The sequence below is a fragment of the Falco biarmicus genome, chromosome 1, assembly GCF_023638135.1.
Source record: "Falco biarmicus isolate bFalBia1 chromosome 1, bFalBia1.pri, whole genome shotgun sequence".
NCBI lineage: Eukaryota > Metazoa > Chordata > Aves > Falconiformes > Falconidae > Falco > Falco biarmicus.
The window spans coordinates 38,317,892-38,342,284 of NC_079288.1; the positions used below are offsets into that span (position 1 = coordinate 38,317,892).

The following is a 24,393-nucleotide window of genomic DNA, read 5'->3' on the forward strand; positions in this document are numbered from 1 at the left end:
CGGACACTGCATGAGGACTCCTGGCCCATATTCTTGCAGTGTCTGGGCTGCTGGCTCGACTTGTGAACAATCCAGGTACTCAGACTCTGTAGTGCTTCATGCTCATGTCCAAGAGAACTGTTTATTATGTTTACATAGAGCATGAGCAATGTGGAAAACACTAGAAATATTGCACCAGTGGTTTGGTTTTTGGACAGCGTTGGAAATGGTGATGCAGCTGCTCACATCATGTCTGTATGACGAGGTGTGCAATATGCCATGAGGAGCCAAAGCTTTGCGCTTTCATTTGGGAAGTGCCCACCTCTGACACGTTCACTGCTTGCTCCTCTAGTGCCACAGTTATGCACTTAGCTGTCTGCTTTTCTTCGATTTCACTTGGAACTTGTAATTTTAGTACAAAAGCACAGTTTTTGAAACCAATCCTGCTAATCCACAAGACTGTTCCCCCTCCCTCTCCTCCCCCCTTCTCCCATCCCATCCCAACTCATCCCATCCCCCATGCTCCCACCAACACATACCTCCTTCCCCTCCCTCTCACCCCGGTCACACAGCAAATATCCTGATGCTGCAGTTCCAAGCCATGTGTCCGCCCCAGCCTATGCGATCCAATGGTCTCTGACCAAGTCCCTTTGTTCAGACGTTAATACAAAACACACAATAGGAAAAAAACAAAACAAAAGGAGCCAGACACAAGAGGGAGACACACTGCCGGGCTCCAGCTCTGGCCTCTGAGCCCTTCAGCTAAGCTCCACAGCAGCTAGGCTCTTGGGGTGCCTCCTTTCACACTCAAGGCTGCAGGTCCCAAGGTTTCCAAGGTGCATAGGAAAAGGAAGAAAGGAAGTAAACTACAAGCCTGTTTCTGTTTTAGGTTCCCCCCCATCCCTTTCCCTCAACCCAATGGCTGCTGGAGGATATTCTTGACTCCGACAGGTCTTTTCCCGTCTTCCAGTGAGACCCTGCCTGGGCACCAGGTTCACTGTAAGTCACTGGTTCCTCTATGGAACGTGGGCGATGGGTTTGGCAGTGAGGGGAGGGAATGGAGCATGTTGTGGGGGGATGACAGGCTTTTGTCTCACAGCAAGTTGCGGGGAGATGTCAGGGAAGGTGAGAGAAAAGAGCCAAAGGAAGCCGGTAAAGCTGGCCCTCTGCTTGATGTTTGTATTCAAGATTTCTCCTTGGGGTGGCTTCAGTGTGCCAGTGCTGGCCTGTTGTCCAGTCACCTCTTGCAGCCCTGCTGAGAAAAAGCACGTGGTGGGGTGCTTCCTGCTGCTTCATCCTCTGGCTGGCTGCCCTCGTGCCCACTGGAGATCTCTGAGTCGCAGTCAAGTGCCTCATAGATGGTAGGCAGTGTGGTCTGCTGGCTGAGGCGCTTGCGCAGGCCCACAAGCAGTGGCTGTGGCATGGAGGAGACATCCACATTGTTGCCGAGGTCAACCCAGGCCAGGCAAGGAAACTTGTTCATGTCCTTCATGGTGTCAGTCAGCTCCTTCATGGTTGCCCGTGTCAGTCGGTTGCCATTGAGGGAAAGGTGAGTGAGCTTGGGTAGTGCCCAGAGGAAGGGCAGCAGCAGGCGCACCATGTCATCATTCAGCTCGGTGAAGCTCAGGTCCACAGAGGTGAGGTGGTCCCCGTTGTTCTGCAGGTAGTAGGCCATGCGGTGGACATCCCGCATGGTCAGGGGGATCCCTGACAAATCCATGGAGTCCTGGCTCACCTTCTTCTGCAGACTGGTCTTCAGGCTAATGATGTAAAGGTGGGGAGAGAGAGATATCATTATGGGGACGTCATCCATGTCTCACCCAAGTGACAAAGCACTTGGGACAGGGGCGAAAATCATTAAGAACATGGGCTAGAATGTTAAGCAAAGGGTTAATGGAGCTCACTGGGGAAACAAGCACAAGGTTTGCACCATGCCCCACAGTAGACTGTGTCCTGGGGTTTTCCTGTATATTCTCAGCACTTACACATAAACTTTGCCAGAACTGGCTAAACATAGGATGCTAAAGTGTCTTCCACTAGCGCATTTCAAAGGGTTTGTCTGTACATGCATGTACAGAGGCTCATGTATAGAAAGCAAAAATAACCAAGGCAAGCAAATTTTCCAAGTGCACTGGTTTGTGCTCTGTGTGTGTGCCACCTCTCCAGGTGAATGACAAGGTCTGCTGCAAACAGACTGTGCTGCAGAGGAGAGCAGTGTCAAAAGGCTGAGAAGTGGGTATTTTATCAGGAAAACAATCTATAGGCAAACTGCACTCCATGAATGGATTTACTGCATGTCTCTTTAAAAGCCTTCCCAAGCAGCACTTAGTCAGTAAGCAGCATCAGTGACCGCCTGTGTGGTCTCTATGGTCAGCAGATCATCTGGGATCTGTTGCAGCTGTGAGGAGGCAGGGAGGGCTTAAGGGTGCTAAAAGAAATCTAGAGAGATGGTTTCAGCCATTTTTCTTTGCTGTCTGCCTGGCAAGTGGAGTGAGGATGAGGTAGGCAACCTGTACAGCAGGCAAAGCTGTGCTATGGGGTTGTTGGGTATGCAAACGGAGCGGGGTGTGGAGTTTTATGATGGACTGTGGGTTTGTGAGAGTGCTGTGAGCAGTGGGAGCTGTGGGGCTAAAGGAGCTGTTGGGAATATGTTGCAAGATTGAGTAGAAATGTGTGTTGGTGTAACACAGGAGAACCTAATCTTTTAGTGTAAATTATCAGCCTTGCTGTCCTTTCAGACACATCTAGCTTTACGGATATGGGAGCCCTAGCAGGACCCCCACTAGTGTCATTAATCATGTGCTCAGTGGGTCTATAAGTGCCTTGTTGAGCTTGGGAGGAGCAGGGTGGGTTAAGAATTAACCACCAATTTGAAGGTCCCCACTCTTCCTATCTGGCTCTCTGTAGTGTCCTGCACACCTGTGGCACAGCCAGTCCCTGAAAGCAATGGGTACATGGGGACATGCAATTTCCTCGGAGGAGGCTGCAGCACCGCAGGAGCTCCCATGGCAGGTGAGAATGTCCCTACGAGCCTTAGTGTTGCCAGGCCCTTCTGTAGCTGTGGGGAGGATGTGACGCTGCTTCCATAGCTTTGCTTTACATACGCAGTTCATGGCATCCTGGAAATTTCAGTTAATAATAATCCCCTATGAGATAACATAAGTGAATAAACGTGCGTCATGAACACACTCAACACTGGCAAACTTGTAGCTGTGATTCCTTGCAGGAATGTGAAGTGGAAAGACCTTGTGGCCTGTCCTGTCAATTCTCAAGCCCATAAATCCCTGCTCTGGGTTTAGCAGCACTTTGTTCAGGCTGCTTCTGTGTGTCCTTGTGCTTCCAATGGGAATTCACTGTGGAAGGCTGAAGCTGTATCTGCAAGCATACCTTTGAGCTAATGAGCTCTTATGATAGAGAGGTAATAACAGTACAGAATAACTTATTCTCAGACCTAAAGGTTTAGAAGAGCCTTCTGTATTACTTACTAAATGTTTACACTTTACATGACCCAGACTACTCCGCAGGATCACAGGAGGGGCAAGGGAAGCAGTGTTTGTGCTGTCAAGCAGCAGAGACTAATGTACTGGTGGATTATAATTGGTCTGAAAGCATACAAGTGAGTTCTCCAAAGGGCCTTCACTTCAAGATGGTACTTGATATCTCTCCAATATCAGGGCCCCAGAGACAGGATTGTGAAGAATTAATCAACCACATTGCTTGTAGCAGCAGTGCAGTTCTCATAGCTGCTGCAACAGCAGTAGTTGTTGTGAACTGTGCATGCTGCAGTCTGGATGGCAGAGGGTTACTCTCCCTTTTCCTGCTAATACAAGGGGTGCTTGGTATCAGCCCAGGCTGCGTGGAAGCTGTATTTCTTCAGCTCTCCTGGAAAAACAATGTGTGCACTTTTTTGTTATAGTTTGTCACCCACTGGCAGTGGTGTAGAAAATTTACCACAAAAGAGGATGCAACTTGTATAAAATCTATCAGGGACTGGCCTCAAATCTGGAAGAGTCTGATGTCTCCCCTGGCACAATGTTATCACTTTAGCTGTGCTGGATGTTTTATCTGGGTGTTTGGTACAGGGTACTCGTTGTTCTAGCAAAATCAAGCATCAAACGCACAGTGGAGGTGTGCATTCATATTGGTCAGATTAAGCAGGGAGAAATGAATCTTGAGTGTAAACCTGACTGCATAGGGGAAATAGTCCCCTATATTCCATAGGGGCTGGCATAAGAGATGATGCAGAAGCCTTCTCTGGTGTGTTGTTAGTTTAGAGCAAGACTTTGTTGGGGGTGTGGGGGGATACAGGATAAACAAGCATAGAAGCAAGCTTGTAATCACTTCAGTGCCTGTTCTTTGCAAATGCTGCCTGTGGCTCCTGGTAATTCTCTTTCCCAGTGTTGTCAGCCCATGGTGCATCCTGAGGAGGGGGAGCACAGAAAGGAGACCTAAATGTAGGGACACCCCCTGCCCCAAGCCTTGTTTGAGTCTGTGCAAAGCCTCCTCTGACTTCCCTGTTGTAAAGCTACAAGGAACAAGCCTTGGTGCTCCCAGTTTGGTATGGGAATGGGAACCAGGCTGGAGTGGGGACCACTGGAGGGCACGTCTGAGCCGGCACCGCTCCCTCTGCCGGGCCTCAGCATTCAGGTGCCGTTTTTACTGCTGGGTGTGCAATAGCAGCTTTCTTAACAGGGGACGAGTCTGAGTGGCTCTTCGGGTCCCCTTTTGAGTGACTTGGCTCTGAGCGCAAACAGTGATAAGTGAGGGGAAATGTCAGAAGGACGAAAGCAGTGTGCTTGTCTGCCCGTTAAGCCTCCCCTCCTGTTGACTGTTATGCAGGGACTGCAGTAATAAGTCATGGATCGGCTCTGACCAGAGCAGGTATCTTCTGCTGCTCTCCCCAGCAACAAGCCAATACCCCAAGGAGGCTTTAATCAGGCAGACAAATTATCTTCCCATAATTGATTCTCCAGACTGGACTGCTCCTGGCTGAATGTGCTTAAAACCTCCTGCCTCCTGTCCTGTGCCAGAGCCCTCCCTCCCTCCTTTGCTGGCTTGTTTTTCTTTCCTTTCCTGTGTTTTTGCTGCTTCCTTTTGCCCTCATTGCTATACCTGCCAGGGTGACTCTAGGCTTCCTGTCTTGGAACTGTGGGCTCCTCCTGTGTTTAAGTTGTTCTCTTGCCTATAAAAATGCCTTTTGTAGGGATGTGTCTGTAGAAGCCTCGCCCTGGCGGACGTAGCACCTCATGCTGCAGCCAGCCCCCCAGCTCTCTGGTAAGTGCTGAAGCATGAGATCTGATGCCCCACGCATGCTGTGAACCCTGGCAGCTCTTCTCCTTGCCTCCTTGGTGCTTCTGTGCAGCTCCAAGAGGTGCAGCTAAATACCATCTCTAGGGCAGGGCACAGAACAGCTGCCTACTCCTCCTCTATTGCTTTAGAGGTAAATATATCTGCTGTCAGGAAAAGGACACAGAGATGTGGGTAGATGCTTTACTTTGAATTATCTGACACTTGGTATTTTTCTGGAGCTCTGCTAAGCTCTATTTCTCTTGGCAGGGGGGGGCGGGGGGGCACAATGCACAGGACAGCAGGCTCTCAGACACTTGTGCAGCAGCTGAGAAAATGCCAGGTTTATTTCCAGGGAAATGGGTCATCTATTATCCCCTAATTTCTGCAAGTAAAATAGGCTTAAAGATTGCTTCAGATGCAGAAGCTTTTTTTGTTTTCTTTGTGTGAGACAAAATAGCTACTTAGCGACATGGCTCTTGATGCCCATGGGACTTGTGGGCAGAAGACTGCAAAGCACCGGAGGCTGGATTAACCTAATGCTACTGCAACTGGTGCTGTGTGCAGATTTATAATTGTGAGGATTTGCATCTAATGAGGATCTGAACCCTGGATGCAGGGAAGCAGACTGTATTTGTATTATCTGCAGCAAGCTTAGAGAGGAAACAACCCCCCCACTCCTTCATATACTGGAGAAATGGCTGCAAGTGAAATTCTGTGAAACTTTGAGCAAGAAGCAAGGGCAATCAGCAACCAGCCCCCTACTTGCCGGCCTGGAGCTAGATGCAGCATCTAGTGAGGAACAGTACCCACCCTCCCTCCTGTTTATAAGGGATCAGCACCCTGCTTGCAACCCTTGTTCAGATCTGCTGAGGGATGAGACCTCTTCTAGGTACATCTCCTTGTTTCTCTCATGTGAAACAAATTTTTCCTTGCATAGTTCCCAACTCCCTCCTTGGGGTCTGGCCTTTCTCCCACAGACATGCAGGCAGCCTTCCTTCCACGCTCACTGCCAGTTATCCCTTCCCTAGGTGCCAACTCTACTCTTCAGCAGGCATTAGCCAGCGGTCCCAAGGCTGCACCATGAGCCTGGCCATGTGATCCACCCAGGATCAGTTCAGGCATCACAGGGGTCTGAGGGACCTGCAGACGTCAGAAGAAAGCTGTCAGTCAGAAATGTGGACTGAGAAAGGGATGAACGCATCTTGTGCCTCCCTTGGCTTTTTTTCTGGGATAAAAATAATCTTCTCCCCATGTAAGGCTCAGTCACTGTTCCTGCCTCCTGGGAACTCAGCTAACATAAGCAAATTCAGAGCTGTCATGAGATGAAACAGTTAGGAGACCTGAAATTAATTGCTAGTTTGTCTCCAGGAGCTGTCCCAAGGGACCTAACCCTTAGGTCCTCTTCCAAGTCCTTCTTTTTGAGTCCATGAAGCTGAGGACTCAGCACATTTATTTTATTAGCACTGAATCCATTCAATTTCTTGCTCGCCAGCTAAATTCTTTGGTGGCTGCAGAGAAAGGGTGTAATGGCTCCTGACTTTTGCTGTGGTGGGACTTGCAGTAGCCACAGTGGTGCTTGGCCTCATGTTAGCTTTATGGGGTTTGGAGGAGCTTGTTCAGCCCAAGAATGTTCAGGTTCCTGGAGTCTCATTTCCTTGTCTCCTTGCTATCGAGGCTGGGAGGAGACAGTATGAGTCGGATAGGGTTTCAATAATGAGGGATGACCACTACTTTTTGCCTGTCTCTCTGGGGAATTACATGCATTCTACCCCTCCTCCTTTTATTGTTATATTTAATTTGCCTCCAAATGTAAAATATTCCTGATGCCAGAGACTCCTGTCACTGTGCATCTCCTCCATTAACAGGCACTGCCAGTAGTGGCTAATTAGCTAAGAGTCAGGTATCTATTGGCTGCTCTTCCTTGCACAGAACCTAGTGACAGGCATGTCTGGATGGCTTCTCTGCTTTAAGCAGTGATTTAGGGGATTGACTCTGGGCTTTTTAATCACCTGCTTAGCGTAATGTGCTTGCTTTGCTTCCCTGTGGCACAGCGTGCTGCCACGGAGGGCTGGCTTTAGCTGCCTCTAGTGAGACAGGAAAAAGGAAAGAGAAGCCTCATAAGCACTGACGAGACTAACCCAGCCCAAGGTGTTCTGAGGCTGGGCCCAGCACCTCTGAAGACGGAGGCAGTGCACAAACAGGCCACTCCCATGAGGAGTCCCTCAGTCACATCTCCATCCTTGAGCCCCAGTTCTTTTGATCAACTGTGGGGAGATCCCTCACTGTGGAGAGAAGGGAGTGCAAAGATAGCCTTTCTCCTACCACCTTCCCTCTGCAGCTGGGGTGGGGCATGGATATCGGTAGGCGCTGATGCAGCCGAGTGCCTCTCCTCCTGGCTCTGCTGTCATCTTTACTCTGTCCTTGAAGGTGTGTTCAAGTGAGCTGTGAACCGTTGGCCTTCCTCCTGATGCCACTTGATCCGTGATCTCTGGTTGTTTCCCCTCATTATTTAGGTCTGTCCTAGCAAAGCAGGGAATAATGCTACCTCCTCACTGTAAATGTCATGTATCAGCCTATGTCCTTGTCAGACCTTCAACTATGTAAGAGTCATGAAGGCAAAAATGTCTCTGCTGATTCCTTTTAACTACCATCTGCCACCCAACCTCCATTATTTCACTTACTGTCTGTCTATCAAAGTGTCCTGCTTCTCCTGCCTGCCAGTCTTGGACTTCTTATCTGTGACAGGGCAGGGTCAAGCTGCGGGATGAGTCTTTCTACCACCTCCAACAGTCTTTGCAGATGTACCTTCCTCTTTATGCTGCTGGGAACCCTGATCATTGGCAGTGTTTGGGACTCCCCTGCACTATAAGACGAGGGGACAGTTCCTGCCTCTCTCTACAACTTATTGACCATCTCATGTCTGTCCAGCTGACATCTCTGTGAGCAGCAGCTTCTTGAAAGCATTGTGAGGCGCAGTTTCTGTACACCCATATGATTATTGTCATGTGTCTTCAGTTAACTGACTGGTATTCTCTAACTTGGCTTCCTGTCTCTAAAGCAGGAATGATGGTGCCTATTTACCGTGTTGCATAAGGGTGACATGAAGCTGTCGTTAATATTCACCTCATGCCATGTGAAGGCAAGATCTAATCTGCCAGAGCTGTCATCTGCAGCCCTGAGTGATGTTTTTAAAAAAAGAAAAAAAGATCCAAAGCCCTTCAGAGCTTTTTCCTTGCAATCTTCTAGACACAAGTGCTTTCATTGCATTTTAAAAGCGCATCTAATACCACAACATCCGAGCAACGCATATCAATCAATAACTGAGAAATGGAGCAGTGAGCCCAGAAGTTATACTCTGTCCTCCACCCAGTTTTGAATTAGCCAAGATGAAATTCACTCAGATGAGCAAAGTAAAACTATGGTGAGACTTGTGAAAAGGAAAGCCCAGATGCATGCAGTTCGGGAGTTATTAATTCCACACACACCTGCCTTTGCTCTTCCAGAACCAGCCACTCTGAGAAATCTGAGTTTTCTTCTGTGCCAGGAACACCCTGATTGTAAAGATCACCCTGAGTTTACTGCCTTGGTGTTTTGTGGATTCAGGTTTGATGCTTTGTGCTTGAGGAAGGAAGTAGTTACACTGAAGTAGCCAGCTCTGGGGATGATGCAAGTGGAAGATATGTAAGGTTCCCTGACATGACTTTGCTAAGACAGGTCAGTTGTAATCCACAGCTTCTTGACTGCAGTACTAGGCTGCAATCCAGCTCTCCAGACAAAGGCTGTCTTTACCTGATACCCTTTTCCCTCTCCACTCTGAATTGCAGTCCAGTGTGTCTTGCCCTCAAAAAGTAATACACTCTCTGGGTTTGTCCCTGTTCTGGAGGCACACGGAGGCACTTACACTAGCACATGTAATTTTCCTTAATTAAGCATGGCAGGAGGCCTCAAAACTTCTGAAGACAAGAATTAATAATATCCAGAAATTCTGCACCTGTCAAAATTCCACAGAAGTGGTGTTGATAACTTAAAAAGCCTACGTCTGTGTAGACGAACATTTCTTAATCCATTACGCTTTACACTATAAATGTCAATTTAATGAGAAAGCAAAGCTGGAGTTATGCAACACTCTAGGATGTATTCTGCTCATTATGTGTGAGTGATCTATACAGCTGTAAAATGGTGCTAAAACTGAATTCCCATTAGGATATAACAGACTGAAAATTGTGCAGTAAAGTCACAGAATCATTTAAGTTGGAAAAGACCTTTGAGATCATCAAGTCCAACCATTAGCCCAGGACTGACAAGGCCACCACTAAACCATGTCCCTAAGCGCCACATCTACATGTCTTTTTAAATACCTCCAGGGATGACCACTCAACCACTTCCCTGGGCAGCCTGTTCCAGTCCTTAAGAACCCTTGCCATGAAGAAATTTTTCGTAATATTCAATCTAAGCCTCCCCTGGCACAACTTGGGGCCATTTCTTCTTGTTGTGTCGCTTGTTACTTTGGAGAAGAGACCAACACCTTTCAGGCAGCTGTAGAGAGCAATAACATCTCCCCTGAGTCTCCTTTTCTCCAGGCTGAACAACCCCAGTTCCCTCAGCTGCTCCTCATAAGACTTGTTCTCCAGATCCTTCACCAGGTTTGGTGCCCATCTCTGGACATGCTCCAGCACCTCAATGGCTTTCTTGCAGTGCGGGGCCCAACACTGAACACTGTGTTTGAGGTGTGGTTTCACCAGTGCCGAGTACAGGGAGACAATCACTCCCCTTATCCTGCTGGCCACACTATTTCTGATACAAGCCAGGATGCTGTTGACACCCCTTCACCGGAAACCTTATCCTCCAGCTTTTGAGGTTTTAATTTTAAAATCCCCAGAGTAAATCCCCCAAGAGCTCAGCTTCCCTGTTTGATAAGGCAGCCAATGCAGGCAGGGTCAGCTGCAAGTGGGGTGCCGGCTGTTGACTGGAAACTGCGGATGTGAGATAGGATTTTGCAGGGAAGGAGAGTGGAACCCCTTGCTTTCAGTGTGGCCAACCTGTCCGAGTATCACATGGGCAGCAGAAATAGTGTATTTGGGGGACTACACAGCTGGGACACTGCTAACCATTGTACAAGGGAGACAGTCACTGTCAAGCACCCGCAGGCATGGATATAGAGGGCAAACTGCCTCCCAGCATCACCTTTGACAGTTTAGTCAAGCAGAGAAACCAGACACAGCCCAGGCTGCATCTCTCCTACTCGTTTCAGCTGCTGTTGCATTGAGTCCACTGAGCTGCAATAAGTGTTCTCCTTCGATGTTTCTGTATGAACTCCACTTCTGACCTGTTTGTCAAAGGAGGAGCACTTGAAGAAATGTATCTTATCCTTTCTGCTTTATCATGGATGGCTCAGGCTTGTACTTGCTGGATGTTTCAGGTCCCACTGAGAGTAGATGGGGATGTAACTACAGTTAGTTCATTTCTGACCTGCTGGTTTGTTGTTTGGTGGTGGGGAGAAACACTTGATGTGACATCCGGCTTCAGTATTGCAGGTCCTTTCCATCTCCCATACCACATCTCCATAACAGCACAAATGTAATTAAAACCTGGCAGATGTTTTAAGCTCTCTGTATGGCTGGGCTTGTTAATTATCTCCTGGACCCATCTAACATGCTGCCAGAAAGCGGAAATTGCGTTTGAGAAAAGAACAAGGGGGTCCTGCATCAGCTTTGTGAAAGCCAAAAGCCAAAGCCCAGGAGACCACAAAAGCAAAAGGAGAATTCAGTTCCTGAATGTGGTCTCCATGCACCGATTCCTCCCTGCTGTCCCAAATCCCCACTAGATTTTAGAAGTGCCTTCAAAGTATTGCTGCTGCACCTGTACCTTTTAGAGGACCTTGACAGCAAGAAGGATACAAGCTAAGAGCACAGGTTCAGAGGCAGAGATTACAGTAAAATACTCCCACTAGCAGAGAGAGGGAAGTGGAGAATTCCTATCTGATAAAAACAGCCTGGCTGGACAAAATTAGGCCCTGGTATCTTCAAAAGAAGGAGCTATTTCTTGCCTTTCTGCTCCTGACAACATCCACTTTCTTGCAGCAGCCTCAGATGCCAACTCTGCAGGCATCTTTTGCCGCAAACTATAAACCAGTTCCTCTCCAGTCTTAAAAGAGGAAGCTCTGCTGTTTAATATTTAATCAAAATTATTTTGTGCCTTATGTAACACCTTGCAGCTGCGCCTGGCTGCCAGGCAGGGTCACCCATTTTAGACCTGTATTTCCCTCCATCACACATTGCCTTGCTGCCTTGTCCCTGCTTGTGCTCACAGATGCTCTGTACCTGGCCAGCACTTTGGGCCTGACCCCTCTGTGTGGGATTTGGGCTCACAGGGCCCAGAGCTCTTAGTCTGGCCACAGACCCCTCTCTGCGTTGTTAGTAAGTGATGAGTTTGCAGCAGGCAGTCCTCTGTTCTCCCCAGGCTGTGAAATCAGAGGGAATACCTCCAGTTTGACTCTCCAGCCTGGAGTCCCAACTAGAGGTTTGCTCTGCCTGCAAACAGGAGTATGGAGGCAGCGGGTTGAGTTAGGAGCAGCAGGGAGGGATTTTTCACTTGGAAAACCAGAATGAGGCTAAGTTTCAGCAAAAAGAAGCTTGGAAAGGAATGGAGACAGCTACCCTCTATCAAGTTCTGCCTGTCTCTAGCACTTCTTATCTTTAAGCTTTTCTGTCTTGGGAGGGGGTGGGGATGAGGTCAGACCTGCTGTGTTTCCTGCATCTCCAGCACTCTGCAGGATCCCATAGGGAAAATGTCAGCTGTGTGGGTCTGGAAAAGGACTCGCTCAGCTGTGGTCCCTTGGTCTTGTTCTGTGCTGTGGTTCCCACCTGCAAACCAGCACAAACAGTCCTGCCCTGTGGGGTGCTGGAGATGATGGCGTTGAAACTCACAGAGCTTTTGGATTCAGTGATAAAGTGGGGCTATAGGTATGAGAGGCAGATGGCCTGGAAGTTATGGCATTAGGGATTTTATTCCTTAAGATGCACTGGGGATCTGCCTCTGAGTCAGAATGAAAGGTACAATGGAAATGTCAATTCCCATGGGGGATTTTTAAGTTGCTGGCACACGCATCAAAGACTGAAAGTCTCAGAAAAGCCTGAGGCTATTCCCAGAGTGCTGCCAATTTTGCATTTCTTTTTAGCCAGTCCTGCATTTATTCCTGTGAAGCTAATGGGGCTGACAAGAGCTTTTTTCTTAGTCACTTCTCTGTCTTCTTCAGCAGTGGTGATCTGTGCCACAGGAACAGACTTTGCTCGAAGAAATGAGGAAAGAAGGGGTGGATTTAAAAGAAGTAGGGATTGCTCTTTATCTGGTTAGAAAAAACAGCAAGTGTCAAGGAGAGAACAAGTGTGGGTGTCTGAATATGTTTGTAGTAGTGGAAAGCAACTGCCATCCAGTAGCTGTCAGTGGCCAATATACTTTGAGCTGGGTTCCCTGTGCGTGAGGCTCTGCACCATCTCAGGTCCCTCTCCTGGTCCTAGCAAAGAAGTAGGAGTAAGGACGGTCACCTCTTTGCTAGTCACTTCAAAGTGGTTACTGCTGAATGGGGTGATTAGCTTGTGGTTGTGCCTCGCTGGCATGGAAGTTTTACTGGGATAACAAGGACAAAGTGGGATGCAGAGCTGAGGGCCCGCTCAGCTCAGCAGATGGGTGTGCATATCTGCAAGACTGCCTGCTTTGGCCGTGCTCCTAAGGCCAGACACCCTGCAAGCCCTGTCGGGAGGGTTGTCTGCCCTGTGCAATCAGTGGGATTGATTTCAATGCACCTGGGAGAGGCTGAGGAACTGTAAGACTATATACAAAGGAGTCAATAGCAAACCAGACCAAGGAGAGGGGTGTTGGTACTGACCCTGTGCCATTTGGCTGCAGTTTTCTAAGAGACTGAGCAGCGGCTGCCATGCAGGTTTTCAGTCCTGCCCTTCTCTGAGAAGAGCAGTAGTGGCAGACTGAAATGGTGCTTGGCTGCAGCGCAGTTTCTCCCAGTAGATCCCCCTCTGTGCCCATCCACACCATCCCTGTCAGGCTGCTTACCACACTTGGGACTTCCTCCGGGGCATGCCGTGCCGGTGCCATTTGGAGTGGGGGGTTAAGTGGTAAATCAGCTGCCTGCAGATCCTGTCGGAGGATTTCCAGGGGTCGTATTCCTGAAAGAAGAGGGACAGCTTAGACTCTGCCTGCATCACAGCAGAACAGGAAGCAAGGTGGAGGACAGAGGAAGACCAGAAAGGAACAGAGGTGGTAGTGGAGCAGGGGCGTGTGTATAAGGGAGGAGATGAAGAGGAAGAGAAGATGAAAGAGGAATGGTGGGAAGGCCTGAGATGCCTCTGCCACATGCCATCTCCTTTTAGGGTGGAGGAACAGTAGGAGTTCTGCACTGCCAGAAAGGACCCCAGCTCAGCCAGCATGTTTCTGCCCAGAGTGGGGCTACAATCTCACACCCTACCCAGGAGGAAGTGGAGCTCAGAAGAGGGGGTTATTTTCTAGAGCTGTGGGAGGGGCTCTAGAGCAGTCTGACTCTAGGCCAGGCAACACCCAGGAAGGCAGGGGTGGCTGGCAATGTGAGAAGGGCTCTGTGCAAGGACCCCCTATGCCCTTTTATTCAAAAGATCTCCACTTTCAACAAAGCCCAGTGTAGGGACAGCATGGGTGTCTCAGCTCCTCACTGCTGTATCCTTAGCAGCACCTGTCGCCAGCTGTGCAGGCAAGCTGCCAACTCATTGTGTTACAGGACTATGCTAAATTTCTGTCAGTTACCTTGTTGCCGTGCTTCCCAAACTCTTAACTGCATACTGTCTTTTCTTTGGACTGACTACCTGTTACCCTGATGTGGAAAGTTCAGCAGTCAGCACGTTTGCCCCATCCCCAAGGTGCTTCTTGCTTGGAGAGATGTGCCCCAGCACATCCCTCCTGCAGCAGCACCTCCTGCTTCTCCTGCAGCAGAACCCTGATGCTGCTCCCTCCCATGCTCCAGCTGGGAGATGCTGGGACAGGGAACCAGCGAGTTTCCCATACTCCATCTTACTTCCTTGCAGTCCATTCTGCTTCTGGAAGTTTGAGTTCGGGAGCTTCTCAATGCCAGTAGTTCCCTCCAGCCCCTGCAATAACTCACCAGGAAAAGATGGCACCAGGATGGTTGCTGCCTTCGTGGGTTTATTTTTGCATGTGTTCTTTATCACCATGACTTTGAACAGCACCCCTCTTCTCTGGTGAAGCAGAATGGCAGCTGCTGAAGGCTGGGATTTCTGCCCCCTCTATATTTTCCAAATGCTGAGACACCTGCATTCCCATTCTTCAGCCCTCCAGCTGTGGTGCAACATGTGCATTTAGGGATTTGATAGGTAAACACATAGTAAAGCTGTCAGGGAATATGCTAATTTATTCTTTATAGCAAGCAGTTAAAGTGCTGTACTGTGGCCCAACAGCTGCACTGTGACTTTCCTAAGCAGTCACTGAGTCAGCTGAACTCCCCAGGGATGCGCTGCCAGCATCGGCTGTTCTGCTGTGCCAAATGGAGGGGGATCCCAGCCTCAGTGCTCAGCCGAGCACCCCCTGATCCCTGGCCCAGCTCACCTAGGAACCCTACAGGGACTGGCCTGTGCCCCTGGGTTAGGTGCCTTGTTCTAGACTACTGCTGCGGTGGCAAGGCTGCAACTGGCACCCTGCAGTCACCTACAACAGCAAATGGTTCCAAGTGGGTGCACGTGCACACCAGGCTTCAGCACAGAAGCTGGCACGATGCTCTGTGAGCATTTGTTGGCTCACAACTGAGAATTGCCCTCCTGTTCTTTCCCGTGTCCTCACTGATTTAATTTCCACTGACATACTGGGAATTGCACTCAGCCTGCTTGCCTTTACGCAGTTACACCCACCAGATGCTCAGCCAGGGTCAGAGAGGGAATGTGGTCTGCAGGTGTTTGTGCTGGGAGGAGTGCTGGTGCTGTAGGGTACTGAGTGCCTCCAGCTCCTTCATTACATTCCTGTTGCCTTTGAGGGGCGGCTCAGGTGCTCAACATCTTTCTTAGGAAAGGGGAAAATCTTATCGATATAATGGTTCACATGTCAGTGCAGATAAGCATGTGCATCTATAAGACATGAAAACAGAGGAGGTGGGGTATATGCAGGTATATGAAAATTGTAGTGTGTTATCTGCTAGGCACCAGGGTACTGGAGTAGTGTAATGTCCCCTCGTGCTGCCTCCCCTGGAGGGCACTGCACAGCGTGAGGCTGGAGATGGTCTGGTAGAACAGCTGGAGAGGTCAACTGAAGTATGGTTAAGAGGTACTACTGCTGCAACCCACCCTCTTCCTTTTTAGATACTTATAAAATTTGCACAAAAATTGTGCTTGAAAAGATTTTTTCAGGCTGCCTTTCAGCCCAATGATAATGATTAAACTTTGGCTAAATGTAGTTTGTCTATTGAGACCTGACTGGTTAATTGTTATCAGAGAGCCTCAGGAGATGGCAGAACAAGGTTAGAAATGCCTCCAGTCTACACCAGGCATTCAGTGTGTTCCCTAGGGTGCTGCTGTTTGCTCTGAGCTGTGTGTACTTAATATCTCTCTCTGAATAAAGAAATTCACTCTATTGCTCTCCTTATAAAGCAGACATGACACTTGCCAAGCCCGATCAGCAAATGGATGTATTGCAAATCCAAGTGTTTGTGGTAACAAAGGGCAACAGAAGGAGATGCTGGTGTTGCAGTGGGGCTGTGGTATCTGTGATGTTTGTGTGCGCTCAGCCCTGCCTTTTTTTGTCTCTGCTTCCTTCATTCTCTGAAGGAAAGCGCTGGAGCAGTGCAGTGATACTGTGCATGTTAATACATTTGTTTCTTCAACCCTGAGTTGCTATAGATTCCTACAGCACCAGGAGATCTGGGAGGTTATACAGGGGATGTAATGTTGCGTTAGGGTAGTTAGATGTGGCAAAGGGCTGGGGAAGAGAGAGGTTCTTCTTCTCCTACAGAGGCAAGAGCCTGGGCAGAGGTGCAGAGATCTCTGTCCCCCTCTGCAGCCCCATAAGCCACCATAAACTAGCTGCTTTGAACCTCTGGGGCATACCAGGGAATGTGGCACCACCAACCACCCCATATATTTTTATCTGGCCTGTACCCCATCATCAAGTTTACTGTCGGCATAAAAAGTAAATTCCTGATTTATGTGCATATAATTGCCCCCTCTTTCAGTTTCATTCATGTTCTGAGGTAGTTTTAACTGATTTCTACAGAAATATGCACAACAATCTATGTGCTACCACTCCAAGGGCATACGCTGGCTGGTTCTGAAGGGCTGTAGAGCACCAGCCCACCCCATTAGGGCTCTCTTTGCATTAGTGCTGTGGCAAAGTATTCATTGAGCTGAGGGAAGGGTTCACCTTTTTGGGACACTGCAGATCTCTAGCAAGGCTCATCAGCAAGTCGTGAGAGATGGGATCCACCAAGTTGAGAAAAGTTGCGTTTTTGTATAGCACTTCATTGAGGAATGTTCCTTCCAGTCCCAGGTCCTACAAGAAAAACAGTCAGTCAGATACACGGGCTTCCTTGGAGCTATACCCATGAGGTGTTTTGAAACCAGAAAGTAAATCTGATGAGGTGCCAGCTGGTTGCTCAATACAGGAAACCATCTAACAATGGTGAAGCAGCTGTTCTGACCCAGCATCATTGTGATGGGGGATGTCAGCAGCCAGAGCACTGAAGGAGATGTAGTGTTGAGCTTACTCAGCTTAGGGACTGACCTTGTTTCCACCTACCACAGGAAGGTGAGAGCGGCATCATTTCCAGGCTCGCTGGAGCCCAGAGAAAATTAGCTCCAGAGAAACTCATGGTTTTGTCAGCCTCTATGTGTGAATCTGCTGAAGAAGTCAAGCAGGAAGGCTGGCTCTAAACCTGCTTCTCCCGCCTCAGCTTTTCTGGAAGAAACAAACTTTTCTCAGGTATTTAGGTACTGCCATATGCTCTGGTGGTGGCTGGCTGAGCAAATGTCTGGCCCACCAGTATGACTTTAGCTGTGCTTTGAATTTCTCAGTAAGTGTTAGCACTGGCAGTACTGTCTTTTGCGTGTAATGGTAAATTTATAGGTAGCTCTACACAACAGTCATGGGAAGTCTTCTTCCCGTCTTCCATAGTGTGACTCAGAGAACATATGTGGTCCATGCAACTTACCTGCGTGGACCAGGGTATGGAGCACTTTTGGACATGCTGGAAGAAATCTCATCGTCCTTGGGAACAAAAAGTCTCCCCAGGAGTCAGATGGGTGATGCTGCAAAGATCTAAGCTGTTTCTTGCTAAGAGGAAAGCTAAGATCTAATATATGACAAAGTTGTCATTGCAATCAGAAGATACCACGGAGCTGTGAAAAAAAATAAGCATCTGGGAAAAAGAGATCACATACATGAAAATACCCTGAGGGCAGAAAAAAATACCCCAGGAGTAGAAATGTAGAACAAAAAAGCTCCCTAATGGGGATAGTGCTGGGTTTGATTCAGTTGACAAGGAGGGCTCAGTTGAGGGAGGAAACAAGTCCTATGCCCATTCTGTATGCTGCTGCCAGGAGAAATGAATAAGCAAATGGGTGCCCCATATGTTCGCGCTGCTCCGGTGAATGTGTGCTTCAGGCACCACCCAGTGAAAGAGAGCTCAAAAATAAAGGGGGGCGGGGGGAAGCTGGGTGTATGCAGCCATGCTGACAGAGGTGTGGGGTCTTAACCCTGAGCAGCAGTCAAAGCCAGCGCTGTATCCACTCTCTCCTGCTCTGGATATCCTTGGATTGAGCAGAGAGCACAGTAACAAAGAGACCCTGGCTACAGATCTGGTGGAGAAAGGGAGAACAAATCAAATGCTTTACAGCCCCATCGCTGTGTGTAGACAGATGATACCCATAAGCAATCAAGGAACCCAAGCAGTGGATCAGTCCTGAAGGACAGACAGACACAGCTGGATGTGGGCCAGAAGCGTACCAAGGCATCACGCCAATGTCTCCCTTAACCATAAGGCTTCAGGGAAACGGAGCCTCCTACGCCAAGTGTAATATGCACAGATGAAGTGAGCTACCGAGAGGATGGCATGGCTGGGCATGCAGCAGTGGATGTCAAAGCAGTAATTAAACTCCCCCAATTGGAGCTATACCATTAAGATGAATCTGCATTCCCATTATAATCCTGCCTGCAAGGGTTTTATAAATAATATAGCTGTAAATACTCACTTCATGTTGATAGCCCATAAATTCTTAGCCCAGGGGCATTTTCTGGTTAATCTTACTTATTTCCCTCCCTCTTTCTCTCTCTCTCTCATTTCTTGGAAAATTGTGTACCACCTAAAGGGTGGCTGCAGACAGCAGAATATGCTAAGTCTTGCCAGTTCAGTTGGCTTAGTGCTGTTATTTGAAAAATGACACTTGGCCATTGTCTCGGCACAGGGAAATCAGATTGTACCAGACTTTCTGCTGGTGCAAGTCTAGTATCTCCCCTGGCTTCAGCTGTGCGATGCCCACTTAGACCAGCAGGAAAGCTGATCTGTCTCTTGCAGGTGGGACTGGTAAGATGATGAGCAATGAGCTGTCCAAGTGTTTCTGTACAAAGCAAGCGTACGTGAGTGTACACCCGTGGTTTGGTTTTTCTCTGTGCAATCTTCTAGTATGCTGGGATCTTAAATCTCTGTTGGTGGATCTGCTTCTGCCTGGCTTGTTTGCTTTCCTTTATTACACCCTCTAAGCATCCAAGGAGCAGTCCACAGCTCTTCGGAGTCTGCAGATGGCAGGTCAAAAAATACTGGCAGATACAATTACATCCTGCAGGGTACATCTGCAGGGCTGGACAAGGTCTGTGTCTGCTGGGAGCAGCAGGCTGCCTTGCAGCACAAGGCATGCACCTGCAGCCCGTGTCCTCTGGTCTGGCTGAGTGTGTCTGCTCACTTGAGGCAGCTGCAATTCCAGTCCCACCACTGCTCTGCCTTCCCTGTGGTATTTGCACCCTGGCCAAGGCACAGTGATGAGGTATGGTGTTAAATATCCTCACTGTGCACTAGAGTGAGCAAGGTATCTCTCTTTTTACAGGTAACAAACTGACCCTCACCTGGGACACATTAATCCGTGACTCCTGAGAGCGTGTTACTGCAAAGGTAAGCCAGTCTGTGTAAGGAAGGATGTGCTGAGGACCAAGCTAAGAGCTGGATTTAGCTGAGGAGTGAGGGAAATTTGTAAATAAGAAAAAAGGCTGATCATAGTACTCTTTGAAGCGGGCATTGGACATGTGAGGAGGACTGGTTTTGATTACATGCATGACCCCAGGACTGGCCAACAGTTGTGTTTAGTTGTTGAAGGGTGTGGTACGCATTAGTGGTGTAGACCTCTGTCTCTGAAATCTTGGAGCACACAATGAACTGGAGGGTTTAGGGTGGTGTTGGATGGGTTCCTGGCTTACTTGGCGAAGGAAGGCTGTTGTGACGACAGGATGCACGCCCCAGTGCTGTTTTGAGCACATGAACTGTTTCAACATGGACAGGCAGAGATGGGGAACTGCACAGGCAGTGGACAAAACGTGAGTGTTCAGGACATGGTAGTTCTCAGCGCAGATGTGGGGAAGCTGGGTGTTTGATCCTGAAAGGAGCTGGCATACTGCATTGAAAGGAGGGCTTAGAAACGGCCCTCCATTCCAGATGGCTCCGTGACTTAGCATTCAAACCCTGGCTATTCACAGATGGACCTTCTGGAGACCTCCAAAGTCTGTGGAGGATTTCAGTGCTTCAGTCTCAAGGAGAGAGGTGCTGAGCACTATAGAAAACAGCATTCTGTATTTCTGGCCTCTGGCATACCCTACAAAAGTCTGTTCGTGTTATACTGCCACATTCCTGAAGTGAGTGGTTGCTTCTTTTTCTTCACAAGCTTCTTATAATAGTGCCTTTCCAATACTGCCTTTGAAATCTTACTCAAGCCTTGTCTGCCATACCAGTGCATGTATACAGGCTTTCTGATGAGGGTTAATCTGTCTACATGCATGGCAAAAAGAGCATTTGTGGTGCTGGTAACAATCCTCACATGAACACCAAGGCAGCGGACAGAAAAAGCAGATATGTAATTTTTGGTCCTGTAAATTCTTACTCATGAGTATGCAATTTGCTGGTAGCCCGGGGTACTGACCACCACTGTTGCAAGTGCTGTAAACCCAGGACATTCAGAGCAGAGCCAGGGCTGTTGGTACACCTCCCTGCCGCTGGTACTATGGCTGTACAGGCATCCCAGCGAGCCAGTCCCTGCTCCAACACACTCACACCCAAAGGTTAGTTACCACTATGGCAAGAAATCCAGTATGTTCCCAAGATGAGGTAGGTCATTACCTAATGAAGCAACAAGATAAGTTTTGTGTCTGAATCAGAGGGAGGATTTGTCCCCCATGCTACTGATGGCAGAGTTGCCTGCAGTCTGGGGGAGCCGAGTTTGCCTGGAAAGTGATGGTAGCACTGAGTGATGGAGGAGATGGCTCTGTTCCAGCAGCAGGGCTCTGCCCTCAGCATCAGTTTGGCACCATGCTGTCTGCACACTGGCTTTTCTGTTCCTGAATGGTGGCAGACAGAAACAAGCTCCCACTTATGCACTGACCCCTTTACCTCTCCTCTCAGCCTAGACTGTCCCAGAGGTCCTTTCCAAAACCATTTTGGGTTCTCCCAAAGACAGATCTTGGCCAGTCCGGCTGGGTGGGCATAATGGGATGTGGTAGCAGTGGGATGCAGTGGCTTTTCTCTGAGGGGGTATCGATCCTCAGCACAGCCAGGGGCTGGCATGGAGGGGTGTGGATGGCTTGGACATCCCTCTTCCAGCGTGCAGCACAGCCCTCCTCCCAGCCCCTCTTTCCCTGCCTCCAGGCCGTCGGCCAGGTGCCCCTGCCAGGCAGGCAGTCGGGGAGGTGGCAGGCTGCTCCCGCAGTCGGGAAGGTGGCAGGCTGCTCCCGCAGCCGCTCCCGCCTGCCGCGGCGGTCCCGCACCGCCGGGGCACGGAGCGGCGGGAGCTGCACAAAGAGCCCGGCCCGCCGCGCCAAGGGGGGCTGCATACCCGTACCACAGGGGAGGGGGGCTTGCGAAGCCCGGCTCCCTGCCGCACCCCGCCGGGGCGGGGGGCCCTGCAGACCCCGGCCGGCACCGCCCGCGCCAGCCGCGCACAGCCCTTTGTTGCCGTCCCTGCCCGCCCCTCCGGTCCTGCCCGCGCTGCCCCGGAGGTGGCGGCCCCGGGGCCCGCTCCGCCCGCAGCATTTTACCTTCCTCAGCAGCCTGAGGATGTGCACGGCGTGCTCCCGCTTGTGCTCCCGGATGGTGGCCTGGATCTCCCGCAGCCACCCCACCCGCCGCACGTAGGGCGCCGGCGAGGCTTTCCGCAGCACCCCGGGCAGCTTCTGCGGGTGGAGGAGCAGGGAGGAGAGGTGGAAGTCGCCCCGGCCGCCCTCCAACCTGCCGGCGCAGGGCTCCTCGGTGCTCTCCTCTTCCAGGCTGCTCTGCCGGCTCAGCCGGGAGCCCATGGCCGCGATGCCGCCGCGCCGCTCTCCGGACCGGGCGGGCACCGGGCTCTGGGCCGGGGGAGGCGCCGGGAGAGGCGGAGGGACCGTGCCGCCCCGCCCGGTTGGCTCCGCCCCGGCTCCCCGTGCTCCCCGGCTGGTGGTTCCCGGCGCTCCCGGAGGAGCAGAGCCCCAGCGGTATTTTTTTTTGCCCGGCTCCCTGCCCCAGCACCCACCTCCCCAGCGGCTGGGCAGCTCCCGCTGCCTCTTCTCCCGGAGGCGCCTCCTCCCCCCGGGTTCCTGCTGCTGGGAGATGCTGGGTGGAGAAGACAAAGGAAGAAGCGCATGCTGCCGGGACCGCTCCTTGTATGAGGCATTTCGGGGAGCTCTTTTTCCTGGGCAAACTCTTTGAACACTGCAAAAGGTTGTCAACGTTAATAGTGGTTCAAAACACGCCATCTGGCTGGGACTGTTTCTGTGGGCTGTTTTCTATCAGTCTGCTGTTGGACCCAGAGGAGGTGTTTTTACAAATCCAGAAAGTGGCAGGAATTTTGCCCACCACCCGTCGTCTGCAACTGATAGTACGATGCTGGCACCGTTCCTTACCTGCTGTGGGTAGAAGTGTTTTCCTTGTGTGCATTCCTCCCTCCTCCAGCAGTGCACAGCAAGTTTAGCACATGCTTTTCCTCAGACAAAATCGCTGCCATCTGACAAGATGATAAAAATCAAAGCCTGGATCCCATCTCCAACAACTGAGATTTTGCAGGCAGCTGAGTCATGCTCCCAGTACAACCAGTGGCTCAGCCTGACCTTCCACTTTCTGGAGCTGGAGCCATGGTCTCACTTCTGTTCAAGACTGTCACCACACTGAGCCCTGTTGCCCATGACAGACCGCAAGTCCTGCACACAGAGCAGGAGTGTCTGGTAGCTGTGATGTGAGGACACACGGCTATAGGAACAACCTATAGGGTTCCTACTGCCTTCTGCATCCATTAGACAAGTATCATCCAATGCAGAAGAATCTGTTCTTGTGGCCATTTGGTCCTCAGTTTGGTGGATGGCTGTGGCTCTTTCCTGTACAGAGCCAGCAAAGTTCATTTTTCTTCTCAGCATTCCTCAGAGCTGTGAATGGGGATGGAGATGTGGGTGCTCCGCATCACTGCATTCTCTTTCAAATATTCCATGGGTGATCTCAGTCTGGCTTGAAAGGACAGGGGCAAAATGGGCACTGGACTCTAAAGCAGCCTGGCCAATGCATCAATTTTGTCACAGTGTTTACATGGGTTTCTAACCACAATTGGCCGAATTTTGATGGCCCCTCTCAGAATTTTACTCAATGTGTGATCAGACAAAAGCCCTGACTGTTCAATTCCCAGTTATTCCCTCTTCTGCTCTATCTAAGCAGCTGCAAGAGAGAAGTTAGCATTGATAGTTTGTGAGATATTGCTGAGCCTGACTCAGGCTAATCCCATTTGGAGGGAGTAGATGCCGAGAAGCTGATTGCTCATGGCTTGGACATGTGTCCTCTGTGCTGGGTTAAAAGCTGGATGGATGGCCGAGCCCAAAGCATGGTAGTAAATGGAGTTACATCCAGCTGGCAACCAGTCACAAGTGGTGTTCCCCAGGGCTCAGTATTGATGTTAGTCCTGTTTAATATCTTTATCAATGATCTGAAGGGGAGGGGGGTGTCAAGTGCACCCTCAGTAAGTTTGCAGACTACACTAAGTTGGGCAGGAGCGCTGATCTGCTTGATGGTAGGAAGGCTCTGCAGAGGGATGTGGACAGGCTGGATTGATACACTGAGGCCAATTGTAAAATTCAACAAGGCTCAGTGCTGGGTCCTGCACTTGGGTCACAACAACCCCACACAACGCTATGGGCTTGGGGAAGTGTGGCTGGAAAACTGCCTGGTGGAAAAGGATCTGGGGGTGCTGGCCTGCTAAACATGAGTTAGAAGTGTGCCCAGGTGGCCAAGAAGGCCAAAAGCATCCTGGCTTGTTCAGAAACAGTGTGGCCAGCGGGACTAGGGAAGTGACTGCCCCCCTGTACTTGGCACTGGCGCGGCCATACCTTGAATCATGTGTTCGCTTTTGGGCCCCTCACTGCAAGAGGGACGTGGAGGTGCTGGAGTGTGTCCAGAGACAGGCAATGGAGCTGGTGAAGGGTCTGGAGCACAGGTCTTATGAGGGGAAGCTGAGGGAACTGGGGTTGTTCAGCCTGGAGAAAAGGAGATTTGGGAGGGGATCTTACCACTCTCTACAACTGCCTGAAAAGAGGTTGTAGACAGGTGGGGGTGGGTCTCTTTGTCAAGATAAGAACTGACTGGACAAGAGGAAATGGCCTCAAGTTATGCTAGGGAAGGTTTAATTAGGAAAGATTTCTTCACTGAAAGGGTGGTCAAGCACTGGAACAGGCTGCCCAGGGAGGTGGTGGAATCGCCATCCCTGAAGGTGTTTAAAAAATGTGTAGATATGGTGCTTTGGGACATGGTTTAGCGGTGGACTTGGCAGTCCTCGGTTAACGGTTGGACCTGATGATCTCAAAGGTCTTTTGCAACCTAAATGATTCTGTGATTCTAAGGACTTCAGGATCTGGTTGGAGAGCTTTGAGAGAGGC

General features: G+C 50.0%; 1 protein-coding gene across 1 annotated transcript; it reads right to left on the reverse strand.

Moving 5' to 3' along the window:
* Nucleotides 1–92: 92 nt before the first annotated feature.
* Nucleotides 93–22,042, reverse strand: LRRC75B (leucine rich repeat containing 75B). The gene is made up of 4 exons (XM_056345110.1): nucleotides 21,544–22,042; nucleotides 16,675–16,803; nucleotides 13,336–13,448; nucleotides 93–1,739 (listed from the first exon to the last, which is right to left on the reverse strand). Exons 1-4 carry the CDS (start codon nucleotides 21,799–21,801, stop codon nucleotides 1,217–1,219), a joined length of 1,023 nt encoding a protein of 340 aa, XP_056201085.1. The 5' UTR covers nucleotides 21,802–22,042; the 3' UTR covers nucleotides 93–1,216.
* Nucleotides 22,043–24,393: the final 2,351 nt, after the last annotated feature.

Bases quoted from the DNA above. Each gene is read 5' to 3' on its own strand.
- LRRC75B (XM_056345110.1), bottom strand. From the start codon at position 21,801: ATGGGCTCCCGGCTGAGCCGGCAGAGCAGCCTGGAAGAGGAGAGCACC. The intron at 16,804-21,543 runs GTAAAATGCTGC...TTTTTCTTGTAG, and splicing joins TCCTCAGGCTGCTGAGGAAG to GACCTGGGACTGGAAGGAAC. The intron at 1,740-13,335 runs GTAAGCAGCCTG...TTACATCATTAG, and splicing joins CGGAGGAAGTCCCAAGTGTG to CCTGAAGACCAGTCTGCAGA.